We start from the raw sequence: 14,930 nt of genomic DNA, 5'->3' as shown, positions 1-14,930 counted from the left end.
CCTGTAAAAAAATTAATTAATTAATTAAGCTTCAGGCATGGAGATGTGAAACAGGAATTAAAGTTAAGAGAGGAAAGAAGACTCAGAAAGCTGAAAGGCAAACCGGCAAAGTTTTCCACATTGATTCTACAGACCGGTGGTCCCCAGATGTTCTTGGACTAAAACCCCCAGAAGCCTTCACCGCTACCTGTGCTGGCCAGGATTTCTGGGAGTTGTAGTCTAAGAACATCTGGGGACCCAAGGTTGGGAACCATTGATACAGAGGAACCAAATATTCCACTCTATTCAGCACTGGTTAGGTCTCATCTTGAGAACCGTGTCCACTTCTGGACACCAGACATTTAAGAAGGACAACAACAAACTGGAGCAATTTCAGAGAAGGGCATTAAGATGATCAGGGGACTGGAAACCAAGCCCTATGAGGAAAGATTGAAAGAACTGAGCGTGTTTAGCCTTGAGAAAAGAAGACTGAGGGGAGATCTGAAAGCGCTTTTGAAATACTTGAAAGATAGTCATAAAGAGGAGGTGTGCGGTCATCCCAGAGTGCAGGACACGTAATTATGGGCTCAAGCTACAGGAAGCCAGATTTTGGCTGAATACCAGGAAAAGCATCTTAAGTCTTAGAGCAGTAATGGCAATGGAACCAATGACCTCGGTAGGTGGCAAGCGTTCCAACGCTGGAGGCATTCAAGAGAAAATTGCATAACCTTCTGTCAGAACTGCTTTGGTTTGGATTCCTGCTTGAACAAGGAGTTGGACTTCATGACCTTATAGGCCCCTTCCAACTCCATTATTCAATGATTCCATTAAATGGATTAAAAGGTTGTATTTTCTCATAACCATTTCACTGTTGTAAACAATATGTACCCTTTTGAGTCACAGAAATGTCCATATCAAAATGAAGAATTCTGTGTGACCAGTAACCCTGCATGATGTTATATACAGCAGAGGCTGGGCCAAATCCAGTGCATTCTCATTCATATATACCCAAACATATCACACATGCATGGGGAGAATATGTGTGCATTATTCTCCATTAAGTCTTGTTTATACAAGTGGCTTACCCTATAGCAAGATAATCTGCCACTCAGAATTTTGTACCATTGCCAACAGAGACTCTTGGGGGAGTCTAAAGAGGAGGTGTTTGACTACTTGTTAAGGGAGGCCACGGGGAAACGTGACCTTGTTGGTCCTCCTCGATTTCTCAGTGGCCTTCGATAACATTGGCCATGGTATCCTCCTAGACAGGCTGTCAAGTTTGGGGATTGGTGGCTCACTGTTATGATGGCTCCAGTCCTTTCTCAGTGGTGGAGTCCAGAAGGGATATTGTTTCAACCCCATGGGTTCTTAATTGTGGAGACCCACGGGGGTTGATAACCTCCCCAATGCTCTTTAACATCCTTGTTGAGAGAGCTCATCTGGAAATCTGAAGTATGCTGTTATCAATATGCTGATGACACACCAACTCTATATCTCTTTTTCATCATCACTGGGAAGGTTTACAGACCCTGAAGCAGCGCTTGGCCTCGATTATGAGCTGGATGAGGGCTAACAGGTCGAAGCTTAATCTGGACAAGACAGAGATCCTATTGTTGGGAAGGGAGTCCATCCAGCTAGGAAGTATTTTGCTTGGTCTAGATGGGGTCACACTCCCTCTTAAGGACCCGATCTGCGACTTAGGGGTGTGTCTGGACTTTCCACAGAGAAGCAAATATCAGCTGTGGCCAGGTCTGCCTTTTTCCATCTGCACAGTTGTGTCCCATCCTAAACAGAAAATCCCTGACTGGTTCATGAGGTTGTAGTCTATAGCATTGACTGTTGCAATGGTCTCTATGTGGGGCTGCCTTTGAAGACAATACAGAAACATGCCAGCAATGTGGAGATACAACCATGTTTCCACAATGTTGGCATGTCTGCATTGGCTTCCTATTTTCTTCCATGCCAAATTCAAAGTGCTAGTACAGTACTAACTTTTAAACCCCTTAATGGTTTGGGACCCCACCCTTCAGATTGTCAACTTGGGCTAGCTAGCCTTTGTGTAGCAGCACAACATGATTTCAGCCAAGATATCAAACTATAATGAGGAGTAATAACAGTTCTAGTCATGGCCATGCCTTATGTAGCCGCCTAGAGTGGTCATAACGACCAGATAGGCGGGATATAAATAAAATAAATAAATAATATTATGTAATGGTACTGTTGATGATGTTCAAACAAATCTAAAAAGGGAAAAGAAAAGAATGGTAACAAAACCAAAGGAAATAGTGTGTCCTTGTTAGAAATATAATTCCAAAGACAAAAAATGCCACATTGTGGGAAGTTCGCGAGCATATAGGACTGTTGTTGCTCCTCGGTATGGAGTATGCATTCAGCAATGCAATTGCTTCTGAAAGTAGACGTTTCACAATTGGTACTTTGATAGTCCCTTTTCCTCAATGAATCTGTTCAGTGCTTTTCGAAAGCTGACACTCTGCAGCAATGAATTCCGCCTGCTGGATTATATGTTGCACAAAACAGCAACAATGTCTTCATTATGTTCACAATTTAATACTACAGTACAGTATATCAAGTTCAATGCACAGCTTTTGAATTTTAGAATCTGGCAGGCAAGAAAATAATTCGGAGTAGTCACTGGCTGCTCCTCACAGCAGTTGGGCTTGTACAGAACCTTTGCCCCCCCCCTTTCTTAGTCCTATATCCAAAACCTATTACTGTACTCTGAAAGTCTCTCCATAAATTAAATTTTTTGGGGGGACTTAACCTGTTAAAAGTACCTGTCTCAAATTATACAGCACACGTGTTTACAAGCTCAGTCATTTTATAAATCCATGCAATGCAGAGATTCAGAACTGAATCCAGCAGAGTACAACTTCGTAGCAGACCCAGGTTTTCAGCTGTGTAATGTGTGAACCAGCCCATTTGGTTTGATTTCAGCAGAACCTTGTTGTACATAAAATACCTCACCCTGGGATGTATTAACCTGCCTCTCTTCCACCCACAAAAGATTGTTAGAAAGTTCCAAGCTCCTGATTTGTAATAGTGAACTCTGACTATGCTTTTCCTTCTGGTGAACAGGATTGACGGAGATTTTCGTATTGTTGCCAAAGCCTGAGGAACCTGTTTGACCAGATACAACAATATGGGATAAAGGAACCCTATGACATCATTTTACAAGCAAAAAAGATGAAACTGAAGCTATTAAGATTTCGGACACAGAATGGGAAGACAAGACTTGCTTGATAAAACAATAATGGTGGAAGTTGAAGGCAGCAGGAAAAGAGGACCACCAAATATGAGACGGAATGACTCAATAAAGATCTTGAGTTTGCAAGGCTTAAGTAGGGCTCTTAATGAAAGAACCTTCTAGAGTTCATTCATTTATAAAGTCATTGATCAGTTGGAGGTAACTTGATGATGTATAACAATTCCTAGATAGTCCTACGGTGGCAGAACCAGAAGTTGGAACCAGAAGTTGGGAGTTCGAATCCCCACTGGGCCTCCCTGACGGGGGCTGGGCTTGATGATCCACAGAATCCCATGCAGTAATTATTATTACTTCATTATTAGGTGTCGATAGCTAGATTCTCGCCTACAGAAGACTTCTGGAGAAGCCGAAAGCTTGCATCATTGACGGCTTTCCAGTGGCTCCTAAAGTGGAGGGTCGGCCGGCCGACCTGCGGGTTTTGGGAGTCCGCTTTGTTCTGCGGCGCAACCAGCGAAGGCGGCCACCTCTTCAAGGGAGGGGGAATTTATTTTATTTATTTATTTATTTGATTTGATTTGCATCCCGCCCATCTGGTCCACACGACCCCTCTGAGCGGCTTCCAATACAATACAGTAAATTAATAAAAACACAAAATTACATAATTCGCTTAGAGTGGTCCTATGTGATTCAGATAGGCGGGATATAAATAAATAAATAAATAAATAAATAAATAAATAAATAAATAAATAAATAAATAAATAAATAAATCAATCAATCAATCAATCAATCAATCAATCAATCAATCAATCAATCAACAAATGAAAACGTGAAAAAACCAAGAAAATAAAATAAAGGTCAATAAAGGAGAAATAAGAAGGGAGAAGGGAAGGGAGAAATACTTCAGGGGCTGAAAAGGTGGAAAGAGAGGGACCCGGGGAGGGGCCGATGGGGAGCCACAAGAACCTAAGAGGAGGCAAAATGGGGCACCCGTGATCGATCGCCCGTCCCCCGCATCCTCGTCCTCCTCCTCCGCTCCCATCCGCCCATCATCTTCTCGGTGGTGACTCACAGAGAGACACAGAGCCCGGCTCAGTTCCTGGGCGTGGCCCGAGCGGCGGAGGGAAGTTGGTGGAAGTTGCGAGCGAGTCTTTTTTGGCTCGAACGCGTCTCGCCTGCGCGGGTCCCCCCCCTTCCCTCCTTCTCCCACCCCATTGAAACCGCGCTTTCTGGTTGCAACCCCCCTCGGGAAGAGTGCTCGCCAGAGGTCTTCTTTCCCCGCTCCCACCGGATCCCGTCATGGCCGAAGAACAGCCTCAGGTCGAACTGTTTGTAAAGGTAAGGATGTGGGGTGGGATCCCGGGATCCCCTTCTTCTCTCCAGTGGGTGGGTGGGTGGGGGGTCTGTGTTGTCTGGTGCGCGTTTCCCCCTCCTTGGAGGGAATCGGGGGAGTTGGAAACTTTTCGTTTGTTTGTTTTGGCGCGAAAAAGGGAGAAACGGTCTCTTTGTGTGTGTGTGTTGCCTGAATTACTGATTCTCTCTCCCCCCCTTAAAAAAAAACATATACACGATTTTCAGTTTTTAGAGAAAAGAAACAGCAGGGCTTTCGGATCTTCTCCCCCCCCCTCCCTTTTTTTTGACTTCCTCTTTGGCGAAGAGCGAATGAGAGTCTGAAAGAAAGCCAAAAGAGACGAGTTAGGAGAAAGACCTTAAAAAGTGTGTTTTTTTTGGTGGGGTTTTTTTTTTGTGTGGTTGTAGCCTTTCCGTCTTAATAGACTGGACCTAAACTTGGACTTCAACCCTGTACCCGTTGAATCTGGGAGCTCCATGGGACTTACTTCTGAGTAGGCACGTATAGGTTAGAGCTGACTTTCGTTAGATCACTAGGGCTGAGGATAGTGGTAACTAACATTTCCCATGAAACCAGGGCTTTACCCTAAACATGGACCAACCAAATCTGGATCCAGCCTAGTATTTTTTTTTCTCTCCTTTCTTGACCCCCATCTTCCAATCCAACCTGCTGCTTTTCTTGCTTTATAAATGAGAATATGCAAAGAGGGTTACACCCAGAAAAGCAAAAAAAAATGTGCAGGGTCTCAAAAAAGCAAATACGCTTTTAAAATAATTGGCCAAGTGGTCCTTATTTGCCAAAGTTTTTTTTGTGGCAGCTTAAATATTTATTTATTTTCCTTTCTTTACTGTTTGTTTACTCACTGGCGTGGTTGTTGATAGTAGAGAAACTTTAGTCCACATCTCTCCTTTTGGTTATTTAAAAATAAAAAAACCCTTTCTCTGATTCCAGTCCTCTGTGGGAATAGAAGTGGTGATTGTTAGGATAAATGTGCATTAAAATTCTCCATCCTAGTGCTCTGAAGCCATCTTGCCCCTCATCCTTGAGCCCATATGTCCATTGTACACATCTGGAGGGCATCGGTAAAAGCCCTTTGGCCTTTAGGGTGGCGTATCTGCCACCCTCGGTTATCTTTCAGACTGCGGCTCCTAGAAATCACCATTAGAAATCTGCCAAAGGTAGTTTAAAAAAGTTTCCGCCCCACAATTGCTTTATGGTAGTGGGGCTGAAAGAGAGAGCTTACAAGTAAGTGTCCAGGGAACTGTTGCATCAGTCATATTTTTCAAATTGCCTGCTTCATTCCGCCATTAGGGAATTTTGGAAGTTGTAGTCCAAAACACACACACACACACACACACACACACACACACACACACACACACACACACACACACACACACACACACACACACACACACACACACACACACACACACACACACACACACACACACACACACACACACACACACACACACACAAACCTGTGCAGATTTGTTTTGCAGGCAATTCTAGGTGCACATCCATCTCTTTCTACCTTGTCGTCTTTCTACCTCGTGGCTTCTCCCTTCACCATCCATGTTCGGAGGTTGACTTCAGTCCATGCACCATTCTTGGTCAGATCGTGCTGAAGGTCGGAAGGCTCTCCAAGAGGGTCGCTGTCCCTCAGTTCCTCCTAGACTTGATCCAGTTCTACTGAACCAATCCAGGCCCAACAGTTACCGGTAATGTGCAAGAACGTATCCAGGGAGAATGCTCAAAGTCCAAGGAAGTTTCAACCCACGCACCGCCCGGCAACATTTCTTTCCATTCCCGAGATCTTTTGCTTGAGGTGAGGGCAGGTCAGGCAGGGACAACAACGAGGTGCCTGGGCTGAGCCCTAGTTTTCCTTCCTCTGAGTGGCAGACAAGAATGATTTTAAAAAAGAAAGAGAAAATACATTTTGAAGAGGGTTTTTTTTTTTTTTTTTGGAGTGTGTGTGAGACTGGACTACAACTCCCAGAATCGCCCATTGTTCGTGGAGAGAATGATAATTCTTGTATATATGCATGGCAGTAGGTGCCTGTCCTCAACTCATTTCTGAGCCTTAAGTGTAAGATGATAGTGCATGGAAACTCTTGGGTGGGTCCAAAGGTGAAGAGAGTTTATCAGGCCCTTGTGTGGCCTCTGTGAACTTGAGAGGTCTAGTTGAGTGGCTTTAATAGGAGGAGGAGGAGGCAGAGCATACTCCTGTTTTCTTCGTTTTTCACCACTGAACATACAGTACCTGATCGGGACTAACTTCAGAGGCCGGCCAAGCAGGGTCACGCCTGGTTCATAGCTGGGTGGGAGACCCAGGGGTATACTAGTGTGAAAGTTTTCCTAGAACCTAGTCAAGGTTGATGCTATTGAGCTAGATCAGGGGTCTCCAAACTTTTCAGCCCGAGGGCCGCATCATATATTTTACACATTTTGGGGGGCCGAAGGACAGGCACACATGCATGCACGCATGGGCTGAAGGGAACAGACCTGAGCCTGTGACGTTCGCTGGGCCGGATAAAAAGGCAAGGCGGGATGGATGTGGCCCATAGGCTATAGTTTGGAGACCCCTGAGCTAGATAGACAAATGATTTGATGTGGCACGAGGAAATGTCTTCATCCTTTCACGGCTTATGGGGCTCAATCATCAGTCAGCTATTGGGTAGGGTTTTACTTCCTTTCCTTTCCATGCCACTTGGGCCACCATATGACTCCAACTTTGTCCCTTATACCTGTTGTGCTCCTGGATTCCTTCTGCTGCCCAGTGGCCTGACCTCCTTGGTGATTTTGGAGGTGGTCCAACTTTTGCCAAACAGGAGGTGTTGTTCCAGTGGCATCTTCTGCTTCTTCATGTCTGGTTGTCTTGCTGCTGCCCAGCCCATTTGTTTCCTCATTACCATGTGATCCTTAATAACTCACTTGCATCCTGATTTCAAACTTGAAAGTATCCCTCATTCATTTCTGAGGATTTTGCTTCTGGCTGTTCTTAATCTTCTGCCAAAGTAATGCATCTCTCTCTCTTCCCCCCCCAACCCTTCTCTTCTTCCTTCTAAAGAAGGATGGAAAACTTGTTAACCTTCAGAGTGTTAAAGAGTTCCTTAAAGCAGGGGTGGACAACTTTAACCCTCCTGTTGGTCTTCAGTTGCTGACAGCCCCTAGCCTGTGATTGTGGGAATTCTAACCCAGAACATCTGGAAGGTCAGAGGGCTTCCCACACTTACCTTAGTACAGTGGTTCCCATACTTGGGTGTGCAGATGTTCTTAGACTAAAATTCCCAGAAGCCTTCATCACTCTCTATGTTAGCCAGGATTCATGGGAGTTGTAGTCCAAGAACATCTAGGGACCCAAAGTTGGGAAGCACTGCCTTAGTAGCCGAAGCAATAAATTAACCAAACCACACAGAAACATATCGTCTTTTATGTTTTCCTAGTTATATTTCACAACATGCAGTCTTTATACCAACTGGTAATGGGATGCTGATTACAGGTTAGAGGTCACACACCATGGCTTATGGAGTGTGGATTTTTCTACATGATGGTCTTGCTCTGAGATCTGCTTTCAGTGGTAGATTTGAAGTGGAGGATCTTTGCACTGATGACCTTAAAGTTACTTGCCTCCGTTTTCCCGTCTGTCCTAGGAGGCCTATTCCAGGAGCTGCGCTATTGTGTTTCCTTGGCTGGTATGTCATTTGCTGCCTTCTGACCCACCAGCCAAATTGGCCTCTTATCTGTGCCTTGAACACCATCTTGAGGAACGCTGGTTTAAAAACAACCGTTTTCTGAATTACTGAATCTTCTCCTTTCAAGCTTTCTTGTGTTTGCTTTGTTTTGCTTGTGCCTCTGTCTTTCCCTCCTATTTCTTTCCCCTCCAATGTGGGGCTTGCAAGCAGGAAAGAGAACTAAAATTGTTTTCATTTCCCCCTAAATGGAAAATACTTCGCCTCCCCCCATCTTCCTCTGCATATTTTTGCAACGGTTTCTCCATCTGTTGGAGCCAGTTGCTTTGTGATTACGATGATCTATCTGAGTTAAATCAAATGGATTTAAATCATGATTTCAATTTTTAAAAAATTGATTTTTAATCTAAATTGTCAAAATCCAATTTTTTAAAATTGAAATCATGATTTAAATCCACTTGGTTTCACTCAAATCCACCCTGTTTGAGAGGGTGAACTGATAGCACAAGTATCTGTGAGGAAGAAATAAAAAAAATACATCTGCTGACTTCCTGAATGTGCTTTCTTTACTCTTCATTTGTGATCGTCCTCTGGGACATGGTTGCATGCAAATAGGCGTGACAGGGAAATAATTCTGGGGTTGGTTGTTGTGGGTTTTTCTGGGGTTGTCCGTGTTCTCAATTGTGTAGTCCTTTTCTTAAACCTGAGAGCTGGGTTGAACAAGTAATGCTGGAGGTTTCACTACATCTGTGTCGGTTGATAAAGGTAACATGCTTACCCCCCTGTGATGGTGGGATCTCTTGGCCTTATTTTGTGTGAGTTTTCAGCCCATGGATGGCCAGTTTATAATACAGGGATCCGGCACGTGTGGCATCTCCAGATGTGAGGATGAGGGCGCACCGGACTAGGGTGTGGTCGGTGTGGTTGGAATAAAGGCCTGTGCCGCCTTTCACCTTAGTCACTGCTTTCAGATTTTTGATGGAGCCAGAGCCATTTTGAGGTTTGGGAATACAGTATTAATTTTTGGACTGTCACGCCTTGTGTACTCTGGCTGAGGATTCTGGGAGTCCCAGTAAAGAAAATAATGTTTCCAGGTCCTGAAAAAGGGGAAAAAAAGATTCCACCTCCTGTCTAAGTCCTTGTTGTTCCTCTTTTCCCTGAGACGCCATCTTGTTGAAGTTGCCCAAGCTTAAATTCTGGATTTTGTGTGTTGTTGGGGGGGGGGATATGCTTTCTCCCTGTGCTGTGACTCCCTCCCCTTGAGGCAAACTTGCCACATGCAGGATGGCCATTCTAGTCCAGCACTTGATCTTAAACTACTCTTCAGACGTTTTTCTTCCACCTTTCCATGGGCAGGCTCACACCTCCGAATGAGTGGGGGGAGGGCTGCTTTTGGGGGGGGGGCACCAACCAGCTTGCTGGGCAGGCTTGCAGCATGAGTCTGTACATTATGTGCTACCCAGGGAATTTCTTTTTTTGTTTTATTTATTCTGCAAAGTACCTCAGTAAGTATCACGGCATCTCAGAGTGGTCAGTATACAGTGGTGCCTCGCTAGACAGTTACCCCGCATGACAGTTTTTTTGCTAGACATTGACTTTTTGCGATCGCTATAGTGATTCGCAAAACCGTGATTCCTATGGGGGAATTTCGCTGGACAATGTTTGGTCCCTGCTTCGAAAACCGATTTTCGCTAGACAATGATTTTGACAGCTCCCTCCGCGCTCGCAAAACAGGTGTTTTCAGGGCCTAAGCTTCGCAAGACAGCGATTTAAATAGCTGATCTGCGGTTCGCAAAGCGGCTTTCCTATGGCCGATCTTCGCTAGACAACGACGATTCTTCCCCATTGGAACGCATTAAACAGGTTTCAATGCATTCCAATGGGGAAGTGCTTTTCGCTAGGCAATGATTTCGCTAAACAGCGATTTCAGTGGAACGGATTATCATCATTTAGTGAGGCACCACTGTAATGTATTTGGAGAACAGTGGTCTTAAAAATGTTAAAAGAAAGATGCATGAGTGGGGCAGTAAGCGGCTGTGAAACACCAAGGCTTGCTTTTATTTATCTCTGGGCCCAGAATCTGCCAGCTGTCATGCTGTCCCTACTTGGTGGGAAACTTTGGACTCCAAAAAAAATTTTTTTTTTTTTGGTTTCTGGGCCCATCACCTCCTGGAGCAGCTTGTTCTACTCCTGACTTGCACTTGCAATTAAGTTTTTTTTTTTCCTAATGTTAAACATGTGAATGTATGAAGCGGTCTTACATTGGGTCAGAGGACGGGTCTTGTCTTTCTCACGATGTCTACTCCACCATGATCCTTAGGGTCTCTTCCTGCTTGGCAGTTCTAAGGTTATGATGATCCCAACCAGGGTGGATGGATTTTAAATCATGATTTAAATAACGATTTAAAATTTTAAAAATCAGATTTTTTTGGATGCTTTAAATTAGAGAGGATCCATTCACAGTTCCTAAACCAACAGCCACTCCAGTCATCTCATCTTTGGGGCTGATTTGCAAGGTTGTGCAAAGCTTGTCTATGGTTTACCTTCCTGTTAAGACTCTTGTTGTCCTACTCTCTCTCCTTTCCTGAAGGGAGGGAGTGGAAAAGTGGAAGTGGCCAAGTTAAAGTGTACCTTCTGCGCCTGTAATTTCCAATGCTTGTTAAATTTTAAAAGAGTGGCTGCTTTCGGAATGCTCTTGGGGCACAAGTGGCTTCTAATCTATCGGTGTGCCAGGATGTTTCTCAGGAGCAGGGAAAAGGAATGTATGATCCTCCATCAGTTTTGGGTTCCTGTCCGTCGTAGCCATCATAGCCAGAGGTCGTAGATTATGAGAGCTGGAATCCAGCAGTATCGGGGGGCATAGGTTCCCCATCCTTGCCGATAATATAAGGGGGAGGGGGAGGCTCTAGCATTAATTTTTCTCTGGTCCAAAGGGGAATGGTTTCATTCCAGTGCCTTTGGTGCTTGAAATAGAGTGGATCTCTAGAATAATCCCTCTGGACCATCAAGTCAAGCTCATGTCAATGAGGCACAATGGGGAATTGAACTCCCAACCTTTGGCTTACTGTCACATGCTGAAGCCACTGAGCTATCTAGCAGTTCATCTCTATGCCTACAATTGAAGGCCAGCACTGAAGCATCATGTAAGCCTCTTTGACCTTCTGGGCAGGACGCTGGACAGAGTGCTCCAAGTCTTCACAAAGGAGTAGCAATTCGGATAAGAACTGGTGAATTTTGAGGTCAGAACTATTTTCTTCATTCTCTTCTCCCATAGCTTAGTAGATTTCCCCCTTTCTCTGATTCTGCCATGCGTATCTCCTTGGCCTTCATGGCAGAACACTCCCACGTTCAGAGTAAAGTTGGAAACATACCTTTTAAAGATTCCCAGTGTGCAGGATTCCCAAATCTGGGAGCTGGAGCCCAGAAAAACTCCTTGATGTTTCCATACTCTGCTTGAGAGGAGATGTACATTTGAGCAGATGGTACTGGGATCAAACAGAAGAAAAACATTGTGGCTTGTAAGCTCCACAGAAGCATCTGGTCAGCCACGACTGGAAAAGAAACCTGGGCTACACTGGGAGGGAAGGAAATACTTCTCACTAAACCAGGCCCTTTGTTCATTTTAGCTTCACACCGTCTATCTGTACCAACTGGCAACAACCACTTGGATTCAGAGAAACATCTTGCACAGCAGTACAAGGAGTTGGTGTGGGGCTGAACCTGAATATTCTGCATGCAAAAATATGTGCTGTTTTAATGGAGCTGTGCTCCTTACCTTAAAAATGACATTACGGTTCCAATTGTTATTTATTTCTCTGGTGGATTTATATTCCTGCCTTCTCCCAAGAAATGAGGCTGATGGTAGAGTAACAGGACCACAGCAAGCTGCCTTACACCAAGTTAGACCATTGGTCTGTCTACCAGAGGGTTGTCTGCACTGACTGAAATGGTCTGTAGGAGGTTTTCTCAGCCCTTCCTGGGAAGACTGAGGGGTTGAATCTGGAGCACTTTGCAATTCAGGTCATGGGTTCTTTGTGAAAGAAAAATCAGTCTGGATGAACTAGCATGTCATTCTTGTCTATAAGAAGCCTCATGTAAATTGCTTAGCTGTTGTGCCTGAACTCCTCCCAGTGATCGGTCTGAACATTCTGTGATGTCACAGAATGTTCATAAACATTCTAATTGTTCAAGGAGAATGGTTCCATGGTAGAATGTTGACCATCAGTGTACAGTAGTTGTTCTGAGGGAAAATAAAAGTCAACACAGCTGAGAAAACATCACATGTTTTGACAGGAAGGGATTAGGATATTTTCAAAGGTTTATTCCAAAAAAGATGAGTTTAGAAATTGTTTTAACCATGCCTAATAATGAAGGCTTTAGATCAAGTAAATATAGCATCCTCATAACAACCTGTGAAGGTAGGTCAGTAACAATGTAATTTTTATACTGGGGTAGTGGAGATTTTTTTTTACTGTACTTTTATACTGGGGTAGTGATAAATGTTAAAACGTAATTGATGCCCAGGGCCATCTGTTGTGTCTGAACTGGTAATGTGTTTTTCTCCTTTTAAAAACACCACTTGCCACTCTAAAATGGGGTAAACAAGAAAGAACTGAGCCACTGCCCCACTGTATTTCAAAGAGGTGCTGTGCTTTTCTTTGCTAGGACTTGAAACCTGTGTCATGTATGCAGTACAGTGGACCCTCGACCTACTGACTTAATCCGTATTGGAACGGTGGCCGCAGGTTGAAAAGTCCGTAGGTCGCTGGGCAATCCCAGCCATGCTCGGACTCTTGGACTTCCCTCACCGCTGCTAGGAGCCGCGCTGTGTTCGGACAGCGGCGGTGGTGGGAGAAGTCCAGGCGACTGAGCATGGCCAGGATTGCTCCCCCTGAGCTCCCAGCAGCAGCAGTGGCAAGGGGGGGGGGCTCTGGAGACCTCCCACGGCAGCGGAGAAGCCCTGGGAGGCCTCCGGAGAGATGATCAGCGAGGGGGACCAAAGGGCAGTCGACCTACGGACCGGAAGGGGGAGGCGGGAAAGCGCCAAATTTGAATTCTCTGGCTGCAAGGCGAAGTGAAGTTTTGTGGCCGAAGAAGTCCGTAACTCGAAAAGTCCGCAGGTGGAGCCCTACGTAAGTCGACACTGAACTGTATAGAACTAATCAGCAAAATTCCAAGCTTCTTGACCCTACTAGCTTTTTTGAACACGTTTATGAAGAATATGTCAGCCAGAGGTCATGAGACATGATAGCTCAGTGGAATCTGTGGCCATGTTTGATGGAAAGCAGTGGAAGTGGGGATCCAGAACCATAACATTTTAAAGCTCTGGGTCCCTTCCAGCTCTTCATTTCTCTGATTATATTATATATTACATTTATATTTACATTACACACGCACATATACACACACGCACGCACACACACACACACACACACACACACACACACACACACACACACACACACTGTATATATATGTAAAGACTAAGAAGTTTATTTCACTGTGAGTGTTCATGGAACAGAATCCGACTCCCATCAGAGTCGGTGAATTATATATTTCTTCCAGCTGTTTGCCATATTTATTCGCCCCACACTTCATTTATATTGTCCTGCGTTACATGTGAAGGTTATTCTGTTCTTGTTCTTATAATTTAAAAAAGAACCAAAAACTAAGCGATTGTTTAGGAGGATGTAAAATCTTCCATGCTGTGATGTCTTGCTGTGTTTGAAACAGAGTGGCTGATGCTCAGATGTGTTTAGCCACATCTGCGATTTAGTAAAGTAATTAAAAGAGCTGGGAAAGAAAGCAAAGCAGATGCGTTTTTTCTAGGGGACATGCATAACGACTAACAAATAATGTTTTAAATTATTATATTTATGATCTGCTGGATGTTATGTGCTGTCAAGCTGCCTCTGACTCATGATGACTCTATGAATGAGCACTCTCCAAAGGGTGTTGTCTTCAATTTCAACTCTTGTAAACTCAAGTCTGTGGTTCCTTTTAGGGAGTCAGTCTGCATCATGCATTTGGTCGTATTCGTTTCCTGCTGCCTTCCACCTTTCAGAGCATTATTGGCTTCTCCAGAGAATCCTGCTTCTCATGATATTTCCGAAGTAGGACAGCCTCAGCTTCATTATTTTTGCCTCCAGAGATCGTTCAGGCTTGATGTGATTTGGGATCCACTTTATCAAATCGCTGTAGAACGAAAACGTCGTAAAGTGAAAATAAAAAAGCCATTGAAACGCTTTAAAACCTGGTTAATGCGTTCCAATCGGCTAAGAACTCACCGTCCAGCGAAGACCCTCCATAGGGGCGGCCATTTTCGGGTGCCTGTGCAGTGAAAAATGGCTCCTAAACACAGCGTGGAGGCCTTTCTAAGCACCCGGCGGCCATTTTGAAAATGCGACAATCAGCTGTTTTGATTGTTGGGAAGCGAAAATCGGTTCCCAAAACAGAGAACCAATCATCGTGCAGCAAAATTCCCCATTCAAAACTTCATTTTGCGATCGCAAAAACCTCATCGTAATGCAGATTCGTCATTAAACGGAGCGCCCGTCTTGTGAAGTACCACTGTATTTCTGGCAATCCAGAGGTATTCGCAAAGCTTCTGTATATCTTAGTGGTTTAGGTATCTGGCTACAGAGCCAGAAGCTGGGGGCTCAGTTCCCCACTGTGCCTCCTT

General features: G+C 44.5%; 1 protein-coding gene across 1 annotated transcript in view; it reads left to right on the top strand.

Annotated features, from left to right (window-relative positions):
* Positions 1-4,281: 4,281 nt before the first annotated feature.
* CLIC1 (chloride intracellular channel 1) overlaps positions 4,282-14,930 on the top strand; it is a 34,042-nt gene continuing 23,393 nt past the window's right edge. Inside the window, exon 1 of the mRNA XM_020814868.3 lies at positions 4,282-4,540. Coding sequence (XP_020670527.1) covers positions 4,502-4,540 — 39 coding nt within the window. The 5' untranslated portion in view covers positions 4,282-4,501. The remainder of the gene's footprint in view (positions 4,541-14,930) is intronic.

Source organism: Pogona vitticeps, chromosome 2, assembly GCF_051106095.1.
Source record: "Pogona vitticeps strain Pit_001003342236 chromosome 2, PviZW2.1, whole genome shotgun sequence".
Classification (NCBI taxonomy): Eukaryota; Metazoa; Chordata; class Lepidosauria; order Squamata; family Agamidae; genus Pogona; species Pogona vitticeps.
This window is presented reverse-complemented; position numbering and strand designations above follow the sequence as displayed.